Source organism: Oryzias latipes, chromosome 24, assembly GCF_053564925.1.
Source record: "Oryzias latipes strain Hd-rR chromosome 24, Olatipes_Hd-rR_3.1".
Lineage (NCBI taxonomy): Eukaryota > Metazoa > Chordata > Actinopteri > Beloniformes > Adrianichthyidae > Oryzias > Oryzias latipes.
The window spans coordinates 5,177,501-5,191,262 of record NC_136260.1 but is presented as its reverse complement, the minus strand read 5'-3'; the positions used below and the strand labels follow the sequence as shown (position 1 = coordinate 5,191,262).

Sequence of the window (13,762 nt, the reverse complement as noted above, 5' to 3'; positions counted from 1 at the left end):
CAGGCAAGTTCACAGGTCAAAACTCCCAGAATCAAAGAATTTTAAACAACGTGGTACCAGGAAAATTTCAAAGCTTCAACTTTTTAAAGGCCTTTTAAAATATTGTGGAGAGAAACAACTCTTTTTTCCAAGCAGCATTTATTGATTAGTTGAACTGATGGTACTTGATACTTTTTTTTGCCAGTATGTTAATAGGATTCATCACCACAAAAGACCCGCACTAATTGAGGTGGGGATTACCTTGCCGTACGTCCAGCCCAGTTCGATTTTGTTCATCCCCCAAAGTTCATGGATGTTTTCTGCCAGTTTGTCCCGAATGTTTTCCAGATGAGGCGGCAGAACAATCTGCAGGGAGACTAATGGTAAAATCTTCCATTCACAGCATAGGTTGAATCAAAGCCAAGAAAAATAGTTCAGGTGAAACAGCTCAGTTCTTTGAGGCACCATTGAGTCTACAACCTCTGCTGTTGACTTTCAGATTCAACAGTAAAAACTGGAGCTTCACCTGGCTGGTGTCAACAGGGGTGGGGATGAAGGAGGCTTGAGACAAAAACGGTGTGGTTCCCAGCAGGTCTCGGACTCCATCGTGATCCCTCTTGTACTCCTTCACAGGCTCCACCCGCATTTTCTCTTTGGGCAGCAGGGCTTCGTAGCACGGAGAGTAACCAGCAGGGGGCAGAAACTTAAAGTCTCCATGGCGTCCACCCAACAGGAAACGGACTCTGGAGTGAAGCAGTGCAAATGACCTCAGCACCTTTGTCCCACACATCAGGTCAAGGTGGTAGGGGTTAAAGATGTGTCCCTGTCATAGCGACATCCGACTTCAGATCAGATTAGTTTGTTTGTATTTACAAGGAAACTTCGTTTTTAAGAAAAAAACACCCAAAAAAATCTTTAAGCCTGATTATTTTAGCAAATAACCCTTCATCAACTTTTGATTAAACTGAACATTTTGTGTTTGGTCCAAATTCTGACACTTTTACACTCTGGTCTCTTATATATAAATGAAATCCTGGAACCAAGAGCTAGATTATAACAGGTCTAATGGGGTCCTCAGTCCTCATCACTGGTCTGCTTCTTCAATATCTAAAGCCTCAACACTTAAACACTCTGTCAACACGTTAAACTTTATGTCTGAAACCTTAAATAGATGCACTTCAACAACACTCAAAACTTTGACCCCACGACCTGATTCAAGATCAAACTACATCAGTAGTTCAGTCAGAAATGGGTTTCTGCCATTGTGCCTTTTTAAAAGCCTCATCGACCAAAATCTCTCTCCTGTGTTCATTAAAACTGGGACTGAAAGTCAATTTTTAAAGCTCTTCAATATCTCTCTGGCCTGAGAGGTTCTTCTGACCTCCCTCTAATGCTGCTCCTCTAAAGCTTGTATGACTGCTTGATTGTGTTTCATTGTAAGGCATGATGAAACGGAGTGTGCATACGCTCTTGTTCTGCACAGCCGTTGGTATAACATTTTAGAGTCTGGCTAAATTTTTCCTGTTTTCAAAAATATCTAAATAAAGTTGAGTAAGAATGACTGAAATCCCCTTAAAGACCTGTTGGACCCTCACATCGCTATGATTACTTCCAATAACTAGGACTGTGATGATAATAAATGTATCAGTTAATGAGTTTCTATTCATACAACCTGACCAGATCTATCTGTCTGAGAGTTGTTGTTATCAAATCAAATCAAATCAAATCAAATCAAATCAAATCAAATCAACCTATCCCATTCATTTCAAAATGAAATAAATTAATTATATTGATATTGGAAAACACCACTTGGATTGAGACATCATAGCGTTATTTTACTATAATGTAAAACGACCAAGTGCATCACAGTCAGCAAAATGGATCATTCCATCTTTCCAATCCAATGTGTGGAAATACTTTGAATTTACCAAAGACATGTGACCATCCAGTGTCTAGAATGTTCTAAGAATGTTCCCTTTGGATTCTTTGGATGTGGAAAAACAACAGTGGGCTGAACTTTAGGAAACTAACATGTGAATGGATTTGACATTCATTCTAGTTAACTTGTTTGTTTGGACAGATATTTCATTTACACTTGACGATCTGGAAGAAATGCAAGGAATCTGGAAAACTTCACCTGTACTGTTCAGTAGCAGGTATTTCTCTCTGAGTCACACTGGTGGAAGTTTGGGATGAAGATGTCCTGGATCCATTTTAGGTCAGAGAATTGGATTGTGGTTAAAATGAATATTTGCGTTTCATTTTAATAACACTAGTATTAAACTTGGAGCTTTGGACCAAGCAAATCCCTATTAATCTGACCTGCAAATTAAGTATCCATGCAGACTTCTGGACTTGAATAATTTCTATAAACTGTCAACATTCATCCTCTGCAAACTATAACGACATAGATATTTGTTTTTATGTTGACAAAACTCCAGCAGGTGCGTCTGGCACTTCCCTTGAGGCTCATGCGGCTACTTCAAGTGGCATCATGGAACGTACCATTTCCATGCAGGTGGGAAGTGTATCATGAAGTATCTGTAAGGGTAATTTAAGTTGTACATCCTTATGTCGTACGGATGATGCTGTTGGCCCCTTTCAGTGAACGTGTGTAGTTAATACATAGGATGTCCACACAAACTACACCATGGTTGTCTAATTTCCTCATTTCTAACAGTGCACACTTTTCACTTGAACAACACTCACAAGCCCCTTCCTCAGTCCACAGGTTTTGGGGGGATTGAAAAAAATGAAAAATCTGTTCAACGCACTTGCATATCACCTTCTTCACCCTTACCTATCCTTATGTGTTAAGTGTTCACTACAACTTGTTGCCTGCAGCATCTCCATAAAAACATGAGAGAACATTTTGGCTTTACAGGCTCACCTAGTTGTCTACAACCTTGACATAAACATGTCTTTTGTCCCTTGTACAGGTCTGACCTTTTTTCCTTCATTTCAAAGATTTATTTTTTTCAAAACGCCGAATAGATTTAAAAAAATGCTACTTTGGTAATCGTGTTCAGAATGTCCAGTTGACGTTAAAAACCCTCAGTATTGCCTTTCTTAAAACAATTGTTTTGGAGTTCGAAATCAAAGGAGGTTGTGCTTTACTGTTGATCCCCAACACAAGATCTTACTTGACCCCGGCAGAAAAGCTGACAACAGGGAAGAAGAACCCGTCTGTGTTGAAATCCTCAAACATTCCCTGGACGGGCTGGCCATTGATCCTGAAGGACATGCTGGGAGCACCCAGATCCAGACAGCAGCTGACCACATCGTCAGAGTTCAGCTGGTGTTGGTTTATGGAGGCAACGGCTCTCGGGATACGACCTGGAAAACCATAGGTATTAGTAGACAAAAATGTGAATGCACAAAACCATAAAACATGCAGCTTCAACTCAGATTTCAAACAACCAAGTTGCATCCAGTTGCTGAGCCTACCTGACCACAGATGGAGTCCATCGAAGCTGTACGAGTAAAGGTCGTCTCCCACTCCATTGCCTCCCCATCCTTCTCCTCCACCGGGGTAAGGTGCGTAACCTTTTGTGTTGGCCCATCCCACCCTCAAGTGGGTCGGCTCTCCAGTAACAAAATGGTCCACCTGGTCAATGACCAGCTCAAAGTACCACTTCTTGTACTGGGCTGAACCTTCCGCCATGCCCAGGAAGATGTTGGGACGCATGCTGAAGGCGGAAACCAGAGCGCCAAATGACTTAGCTGATCATTGGTGAGGCTAATCTTTGTGTTATACTCAACACAGTTTATCCAAGCAGATTTCTTTGGAATAATACTTCAAACTTTACAGCATAGTTTGAAACAAAAATCTCCTTTTTAGATGTTTTTTGTTGTCCTGAATCTACACACAATTGTTGAAGGGATTTTCTTCTATGGTTATTATGGACTCAACTACATCTAAAATATAATTAACAGAGCTAGCATTACTGTAAACATTAAAGTTGCAGGTTGTAACACTAAAAGGGGATAATCCATTATTAAACCTCTGTAAATGGTCACCTCCAAAGATGAGTGAAGAAAAACCAAATTCTAAACACCAAGTTAGAATAGAAAAAAAGGTTGACTAAAGTTTAAATATTATTAAATACAAAGATGACTTAAGGTGACATTTTTGGATTAAGAACTTCCATGACGCTGGACCATCAACAGTTAGTCCTCCATTGTGTTGCTGTGGCCACATATTAAAGGAAATGTTGGTTAGCTGGTTGACTGGATTGGTTGTTTTGGTAGGTTGGTTTAAAAGTTTGGACAGCATGATTGCAATGCAATCCAAACACTATATGGTTTGGTAAATATCTGGAGGAGCCAAACTTCACACTTTTTTTAAAAGAAAGTGTAACAATGATTATTCTAGAGGTTGGAGGTTAAAGGTCGCAGAGGCAGAGAAGTTTTTTCAAATGAATAACAAAATCTGGGGAGATTTGGGCCCACAACAAAGAACTGGACAGGTTTAGTTGATGTACCGGTTGTCCAGTGGAGTGCTCGCTGCCATAGTAAAAAAGAAATAGTGATTCATTACCACAGGTGACTGTTCCTTTCATGTACCTTTGTACATCATTGACCAGTCGAGTCTGAAGCAGCAGATCCCGTTTGGGAAGCAGGTTGTCACAGATCAGATTCTGATTGGCTCTCACTGCCACGCCGTTGCAAACACAGAGAGAACAAAGAACGTCCAGAATCTGAAAGGAAAGCAAATCTAGAGCTCAGGCCAGAAAAATACAATCTGTGCATCAACCCTCAAATATCAATGTCTCCTCATTAAAAGCCTCAAAGCCATTTAGGACCAGCAGCTGATTATGAGGAGGCCACAGCAAGCCTGCACTAAATTACAATGTAAATGATAGGAGGCTGTGATACTGAAGCACTGTATGCACTGCATCAGGCAAAAATGCCAAATCCTGGCAGCTGTGTTTTTCATGCTGACATCTAATTTGTCAGTTTGACTTTTGAATAACAAAGACAGATGTGTTGCAAATAAAATGTGAAATTCTGCCTCCAGCGTCTGGGATTGAGTTTCTGAATAAATAAGCTGATGGGATACAGACACACAAACACACACAACACACACGACCAAACTCACCGCAGAAGAACAACCATCAAAACACTTTTCACTCGTTAATATCTATACATGTCCTCGGTAAAGGACAAAACCCACCTTGTGGTTCCGTCCGTGTTTGTAGAGCAGAGAAATGATGGATTTGATGTGAGCTTTCTGAATGATGTTCAGAGCTTCTGGACTTTCCACCAGGATGCAATGAAGGACTTCCAGGATTCCTTTGATCCCAAACAAAAGCCTCCATAAAGTCTGAAGCATTTAAAACTTTTTACGGTGCTTCCCATCATACCTGATGAGGATTCCAGTCGCTCCAGTTTGCTCACCAACCAATCCAAGTTCCGGGAGAACTGGGTGCAGTTGTTCCTGTTTCCACAAATGAGTGCAGCTGAACAACAGAGGAAGAGAAAAATCAAAGTTTGACTCAGAAAGTTCCACCAAAGCCCTGAACAAAATCCTTGTCTGCAAACTCTGTGTGGCATGAGAAGATTAAAGTCCGTTTGCTGATGCCGCCTCATTACTTCCGCCCTCATTTCCCACCGTCTGTAACCTACTTAGAGACACTTGACTGATAATATCCACAAATCCATTTAACAGCACTTTGTGCCAAAAGGAGCCGTGATGGTGTCAAAGCTCATAAATCTGGCTTTTTTAAGAGGGCAATAATTCAGAACAAATCATGAATGGAGCCACCCATGGTCAAGGACAAGGAGTTCACTGTAGATGATGAGAATGAAGAAGTGAGAGGTGAAAAGGACACCCAGAAGCAGTACCTCATTGTTTGAATAAACATATTTCACTCACTACTGGTGTGGTGTTTTTAGACATTAGAAGATTATGGCAATAAAAAATCTGCAGTAAAAATTTTATTAATATTTTTTATTTTTTCCATTTTACACTAAGCCATCATTCAAATTGTCGCAGTTTTGGGAGTAGAGCTGCTTTTAAAATAAAAGCAATCAAATCACTATATAAGCCAAGATAACTTACATGATGTCCCTCTTAGTTCAAGTCTTTCTATGATGACCAAACCGATCTTTTTACTAACAAATGACGTATTTGACGCACTGTGGCATGGAATTAGCTGGCTAATTAGTAACTTTTAACAGTTGAACTCTGGGATACAGGGTCCTGCAGTAAAGTTCAATCCAGTCTGGTCTTCATTGTCTTTGTGTTATCTTTGACTAGGCCACGTGAAACTGAAAATCCTTTTTCTGTTCAGAAACATTTCTAAGTTGAGAACCGTTTTGTCAGAGGCGGAGCCTGAAGTGATGCTTGTGTTTCCTCTCATGCACAGATCACTATATAAGAATCTATGCACATCTGAGTCAGGAGGAACTTCATACTCTTCTGGTCCAGCTGAAGCTTCTGCTTACATTTCAGAATATCAGACATTTTATAACCTTCTACGGTCACTTAAATCCACAGGACAGTTTTTATTGGTTATCACACGTATCTAATTTAAAACCAGAGACGGTTTAAAGCAACAGACTGCAGAAAGCTAGCCACTGACCGCACTCAAGTCAAAAGGCCTTCAGTTTAATGTCAATGTTTTTATTTCTACTGATTTTTGGGTTTTTATTTTTTAATATTGAAGTTTTACATGTAAAAGCAGTCAACAATTGCGACAAAAATGGCTTCAAGTGAGTGAAAGCGAGAGAATCTGCTGCCCCATGGAGAACGTGACAGTGAAGCAACTTGAAGGCCCGTTCACACCGGGACGAATTTCGTCGGCGATTTTCGCCGACGTTTAACGCCTCGTGACTAAACAAAGGGCCCCAATGAGAGTGTGCACACCGACGCGAAAAAACGCCACGCGACAAAGCGTCAGAAAAAAAAAACGCCTCGGGTTCGTTTTTTTTTTTCGACGCGTCGCGTCGAAATCTACTCGACCAATGAGAATGGCGCTTTTGCTCACGTGTCTGGAGCTTCTGAAGTTACAGTAAAACACAACTTGGGGGCGCTCAAACACAAAACTGCCTTGCTGAGCACACATACCAGCGAAGAAGATAGACGCCAAGTAGCGTCTACACTGCCGCGAAGAAATAATGACGGACATTCTAAAATATCCCCGAACCAAGCACCAGTTGGAGCTACTGGTGCTTGAAATATTCATGTTTTCTTTGTTTGATTCTGACAAGCGTGTAAGTACTTGCTCTCTTCTTCTGAGTGAAAAGCGACTTTAAGAAGCGTAAAGTTGCGCAGCGCCACCTTGTGTACAGGAGTATTTCTGTTTTACATTAAGCGCCATCTAATGTCAGGGAATGAAATTGCATGTTCACTCCACTCATCGTCAGCGAAAATCGCCTGGGTGTGAACACAAAAAACGTGGCGAAAAACGCTGGCGAATAACGCCTGGCGAATATTCGTCCCGGTGTGTACGGGCCTTAAAGCTGTGAGTGTTAGTCTAACTAGTTACTGTCCACTGATTCAATAACCTTAAATATGAATAATATTTCTGAAGTCTAGGTCCAGATACCATGACTCATCTTCAAGACAACACCCTCAGGGAAAAAACTTCACTGATGGCATTAAAAGTTACTGCAGATTACCGCTGGTTCATTACATCATCGCTACCAGAGCTTTTTTTCCCCCCTGTTGGGATTGTAACATTTAAACATTGACATAGAAATGCAGGAATAAAAAATAGTATAGGTTGAATTGATTTCTGAAATGCAAATTGTTTAGGCAAAATAAGTAGTCTTTTGTGTTTCATAAAGAGCTACACGCCTTCACTCAACTGGCAGAAATACTGATTCAAACTCTGGCAGCCTCTGTGGCCTTCAAAGCAAACAGAGAGGGGACAGACGCTTCATGTCAACAGCAGGGAATAAATATGCACGGACCCGATCGTTGACACGTACCCAATAGCTCATACAGCAGGTTGAGGATGTCCTTCCACGCTGCCCCAGCCTCCTCGCCGGCCACCTCTGCAAAGTGAGCAGCACTGTCGTACAGGTTCATCCGGTCGATACATTTGGACAGGAGGGCCAACATGCCCTAAAAAGAGGCACAGTTACTCAACATAAAGAATACAAAGGTGGGATCATGTGACTGCAATCAACAAACTCTGCTTCCATTTTTCTGTAGTTTATGATTTAACTCTACGATAATTAATTCGATGTTTCTTAATTTCATCTGCAAGCAAATCAGGTTCTTTGTTTCTAACTTCTGTTGCACAACTTTACTGTTATTGCAAATCTCACCAATTCAAATTATACATGTTTTTTGTATTCTCTCTAATCCTCTTATTCTATTGTTTTTTTTGTTTTCTTTATTTGTCAGGTTTTTGTTAGTTCAAGTAACCCTTGAATTCCTTTTGGTCTTATTCTAAACTTACATTGATATGAACTTCACATTTCACTTTGTTTTGGATTCTTGAATTGTTTTTTTGCGTTTTTTCTGAAGCAAAATGTTTTTGTCAGAGAATCAGCACCATTACACTGTTGAGAAATTCAAAATGAACTCTGATGCAGATCAAACAACGAGCTGCAAATGAATCCTGGTGTGGTTCCCTGCAGTTTGAATGCAAACTGACTGTCCAGTGAACCAGTGAAAAAAAACATGACAAAAAGAAAGAATCAAGAAAAGTATGGAAAACATGTAGTCAGTAAATATTCTATAGTTTGGACCTAAGGATTCTTTTACATGAAAATAGTCATCTTTTTCTGTTTTGCTCTTTTGTTTTAGGTGATTTGGTTCAATCATGAAAGTGGAGTGAGTAAAGAAATCAACGATGATGGAAAATATTCAGGATTCCTGATTTAGATGAAGTGAGAATCTCTGTAATGTGAAAGGATGTCAAGCAAACTAAAAAAGGAAAAAGCAGAACTTCCTCTAAGATCATGAAGGTTTGCTGTCAGAATTCACCTCCTCCTTGAAGAGGTCCTGGCGCCTGATTAGTGAGCGGAGAAGACCCTGCTTCTCCTCGTGCTCCAGCTCAGAGTCTGGCTGCTTGAAATACTCAATCAGGTCGTTCAGCGTCTGCAGGACCTCCTCGATGTACCCGCCCACCGTGGACGACTCTCCGTCCTTGACGCTGTCCAAAGCCCTGAGTGTAGGACAACCATCCAGCTATGAAAGCATCTCCAAAACGTGCAGATCTTTCAAACTATTTAGAAATTACTTGATGAAGGTTGAGAAGAGGAATGTGGTGTTTCGGATGATGCGAGCAGCCCGAGCCTCCTCGTGCTGGCAGAGCTGCAGGATGAGGCCGTCGTCCATGTGGCCCTCAGAGTGCAGGCAGGCCTGAAGCCGGAAAAAACACAAAGCTGCAGCAAACTACAGAACAGAATCATGTTTCCCCTGCAGGAACACAATAAAGTATTTAAAGACAATAGGAAAAATGATTTTTAATGCTCCTTTTATTGGTTTATTTCCACATCATCTTGGTCCAGTAGGCTGGCCAAAGGTTCCTGAAGCTTCACTTAGTTGCTTTAGGGATTCTTATCTTAACTCTTAGTGACCTTTGATTCACAAACAATAAAAAGAGGATATTTGGTGGCCATCACCTCCAGCCTGCTTGGAGTCAGCAGCAGGGGGCCATGTGAATTTCCTGGCACCGGGGGTTTGGCCTCCAGCTGGCAGCCTTTCACATTCATATTCCCTTTTAACCTCCTATTGCCCTCCCATGTGGATCATTATCACATTCAAACAGGCCGTGACTCCACTGCAGGTCACTCCACTGAGGAAAGCAAATCCAAAGCACATAAGGCTTTTCAATTGAGGAGGGGGGGGGGGGGGGGGGGGGGGCTTTGGTTTTATGAGCTGTGATCTGCTACTGGAGGTGTTAAGAGTCAAACAATGGTCACCATTTAGAAACTCAATGTAAACAAACAGAAAGATTCAAGGAGAAGATCAGAAAATATGTTCTGGATTTAACTGAGACTTCATTCAAGAACAGGTTTACGCCAGTAATGCTATGTTTGGCTGACAGCTGGTCTAAGTTAGCATGGGTAACTATGTTTAACCCATTGGCATAAACACTACTGTAGAGTGTTGCATAACAGCACAAAGCTGCCTCTCTCCACTTTAGATTCTGTTGGAATTACGTCAATTGCCTCAACGGTTAAAGTTATGTTCAAACAACGTCAGCACTGGAGCTAATACTTTGGTGTTAAGGGGTTAAAGTTCAAATTAGCCACACTTAACATATAAACAGTAATATTTCTGGAACAGCATCTGGCATGTTCACATTAAAGATGTTGGCTCAATTTAGCATAAATAGTCAGGCAGGGCAGTGGAAGGATGATGGTGTGGGTTTGTTCTAAAGCATAAGGATGTGGACACTGTATCCACTGATGGCTCATGATTATCATGATTATCATGAGAATACTCTGGAACTGCTATATGAAAAAAGAAAAAGTTCAGTTTTTGATTTATTTTGTCATCACAGCCTAATTTAAAGCTTTATTTGTCTTAGAAGGCTGGCCTTCAGGCTGTCTTCTCTCTTTTGATGGATCAGCTATTTCATTTCATTTGATACATTTCTCAATAAATTTCTGCCTTTTGAAAAACAGCAACTGATTTAATTCATTCAAACGGATAAAAATGAATTGATTATTGATCATGAAACCATACGAGATGACTGCCACTTTACATTTTATGTTCCGACACAACAACGGGAATAAAAAATGTCCCTGTTGAAAACCTGAAAACATAAAAGCAGACTTTTTCGTCTGTAGAAGGTCTACAGAAAGGTGTCTAGAATTGGCCTGATGAAGGACTGTGGTGACTTTGGGCTGTACAGCAGTTTTATCAGAGTCCAAAGAATCTTCGTTTGTGACATTTTTTACCCTTCTTTTCAAGGGGCCAAGGCGGGAGGATTTGGCATCAGGAGCCAGGTAGGACAGCCAGAGTCCAGTCGCCACATGCATGACAAAGCAGACGGAGTCTCCGTACTTGATTTCCGGAACCCCCATGCCATCTATGTCCCTCTTTGGACCGGTGTCCACCTTTTCCTGTTGGGAGCAAAGACAGAATCATGAAAACAGGACATCTGAAGGTGATCTGCTGCTTCTGTGGTGTAGGTTCACACTGTGGATTCCGTCAGACAGTAAGAAACAGGGAACAAGTTTGCCTCATTAGCCGCGTTTACATGGGCAAAAGTAATCGGAAAGAATGCCTGATCGGAAAGAAAATGTGTCATGTAAACGCGCCGTTCGGAATAGTCTGCCCCGATCAGACTTGTTCGGATCAGAATTTCTTTCCAATCGAGATAGGTGGGTTATACCGATCGTTTATCCGATCGTGGAGCATGTAAACGGTCATTCCGATCGTGTGTCACTACTGTTCTGGTTTACGTCACGCATAGATGGTGTTTCGCTGAGAGAAAGCTTTGGAGCTCATACGGGACCGACCAGCTGCTCTGCGGACGCCCCGTGAAAAGCGCCGCTCGGCTCTAGCCCCGCTGGCTCTCCCCTCTCTTTCACCCCTCATTAGGGAGATGCGGGGAAGCAGCGCTTCGTGCCCCCTGACGCTCACTCGGTCCACTGGCACCCGAGTGGGCAGAGGAGCCGGATTAATAACTTTGTGTCTGAGCGGAGGGAGGATGCTTTTTTACGTGAGCGTTTTGTTGTTTTGTAATGTGTGGGAGAATTCAGACTGGGGGCCGTCCCGCCGCTCTGAGTTAGCGGCTGCAGGACTCAGGAGGAACCGCCAGCATACTGCGGCAGTGTGTGTGAACTTTTCAGAGCAGAAATAAATGTCGCTCAGTCATTAGAAACTGTTCAAACAATCACGTGGATTTGTGTTTTTCAGTTGTGTCCCGACAAAATAAAGACTGATGTTATTCCCAGACATTTACGTGCAGCCAGGATGCAGATTGCAGCGTTTCATGGTCCTGGATTTTGTGTCCATCAGGCTAATGTTGTTAGCCTGTGTTTATAGCCTGTCCTAACCCTTCTTCCAGCTCAATTCTTCCACAAAAAAAAGCACTGACCACACGGATTAAATAAAACGATGAGCGAACAGGCGCTTCATACTATTCATGAAATTAATAAAAGCACGTTTGGAAGATCGTCTCGTATATTACTGAGCTGCTGCATAAAATAAATGTCTGTGGCAGCTGCTTGTTCAGAACAGGACCTATTTCCTCATCCGGGTTTTTGAAGCACTACTGCGCATGCCCAAATGATTCGTTCCGACCGAAAGTGTGAGCCATGGGAACGTTTGTTCTAACCGGAAAGAGGTTTTCTGATCCCATGTGCGCGGGTGAATTTTAACCCGACCATTGATCCGATCAAGATATTCTGCCCATGTAACCGCTGCAACATTGTTAGGCATGGAGAGGTGTTGACCTTTACAAACACGAGAGACCGATTTTTATGCTCACCTGTGATAAAATAAAGTTTGTGTTGTAAATTCCCCAGTATTAAAGCACCTTATATGGTAATGTATTTAGGAAAGTTGATTGACATTTTAGAGGGTCCTTAGGGATCTTAGTTCATCTATGTTGGGGAAAAGAATAGGAGAATTGTGGCTACCCGATCTGTACCGTCTACCCGTCACTTCAACACTTCTGCTAAAGCGTTTCATGGTGAGAGTATGTCTGAATTCTCTCCCTAATCCCTAACTACTAAAAAACTATATAGTGCATGGCTATCTAGTGCCCTGCATTTTAAAAGCAGGCAAATATGATATCACCGATTTCACAAAGTAAAACCTAATAAATACAACATTTTACTGAGAATATTTATAAATCCACTATGTTCTGATGACGAAAACGTTGATGTTTTATTAAAAAATACATTTAAAGATAAAAAATTTTTGGGCAAAAATTGTTCAGACGCAACGCATTTGCCAATCTAGTGAGCATCAATGCACACTGCTTTTTCGCAGAGACTTCTGGGAGATTTCTAAGGCATTCTTTTTGGAATTGTAGATTCAGACAGCACTACAAAATGGCGAAAGCACTATACAGTGCACTATGTAGGGCTGTCCACAGTCTGGAAAAGATTTTAGACCCATGGCATTGACATGTATAGCAATGAAGTGTTTTGAAAAATCATGATTGATTATTTTAAAGAAGATGTGTGACCCCCTTTGGATAATCTGCAACTTGCATACAAACAGGGCTAGCAGCACTGCCAACGCTGTGATTAGTGCGTCTCACCTCATTCTAATCTAAAGCACTTAGAGGCACCTAACACTTATGCTAGAGTGTTATTTGCAGACTTCAGTTCTGCCTTTGATACAGTTCAGCCGGTGATACTGGTTAAAAAGCTGATGGAAATGAACCTAAATGGTTAAATGGTTTTCTTCACTGTTGACTGACAGAATGCAACTAGTAAGGCTCAATGGCACACTTAAGCTCTCTGTTGTGGAGGAAAACATGGAGTTATCAGCTGTTTAAAAGGCTCAGACTGTCGTTAAGGAGGCACAGCTGTCAGGAAATTTTTAGATTTTGTTGTATATCATTTTTCTATTGTTATGAATTATAACTCTTACCATTTTGGAACAACAAATGTGCAAAATGTGCAAATGAATTACGGGAGCCAATCTAAATAAAATTGCTAAACTGTGCATTGCGCGTGCAACCTAATAAATATGAACATTTTACAAAGACTGTGTTCTGAAGATGAAAACTTAAATGATTTAGAAAAAATAAACTTAAATACTTCATCAAAATGACTAATTTTAACATTTGATCCGATCGAGATATTTTGCCCATGTAACCGCGGCTAATGGCTGTGGAGACAACTTTTCCCC

At 41.3% G+C, this 13,762-nt stretch overlaps 1 protein-coding gene across 5 annotated transcripts in view; it reads right to left on the bottom strand.

Moving 5' to 3' along the window:
* Window positions 1–13,762, bottom strand: part of LOC101159404 (ryanodine receptor 3) — a 145,254-nt gene that overhangs the window by 78,852 nt on the left and 52,640 nt on the right. For all 5 annotated transcript variants that reach the window (XM_020714741.3, XM_020714743.3, XM_020714742.3 and 2 more), the window contains 11 exons: window positions 10,849–11,013; window positions 9,180–9,301; window positions 8,924–9,104; window positions 7,918–8,053; window positions 5,346–5,441; window positions 5,156–5,274; window positions 4,546–4,679; window positions 3,427–3,668; window positions 3,123–3,315; window positions 506–722; window positions 241–345 (listed from right to left, as the gene is read on the bottom strand). In XM_020714741.3, coding sequence (XP_020570400.2) covers window positions 241–345; window positions 506–722; window positions 3,123–3,315; window positions 3,427–3,668; window positions 4,546–4,679; window positions 5,156–5,274; window positions 5,346–5,441; window positions 7,918–8,053; window positions 8,924–9,104; window positions 9,180–9,301; window positions 10,849–11,013 — 1,710 coding nt within the window. The remainder of the gene's footprint in view (window positions 1–240; window positions 346–505; window positions 723–3,122; window positions 3,316–3,426; window positions 3,669–4,545; window positions 4,680–5,155; window positions 5,275–5,345; window positions 5,442–7,917; window positions 8,054–8,923; window positions 9,105–9,179; window positions 9,302–10,848; window positions 11,014–13,762) is intronic.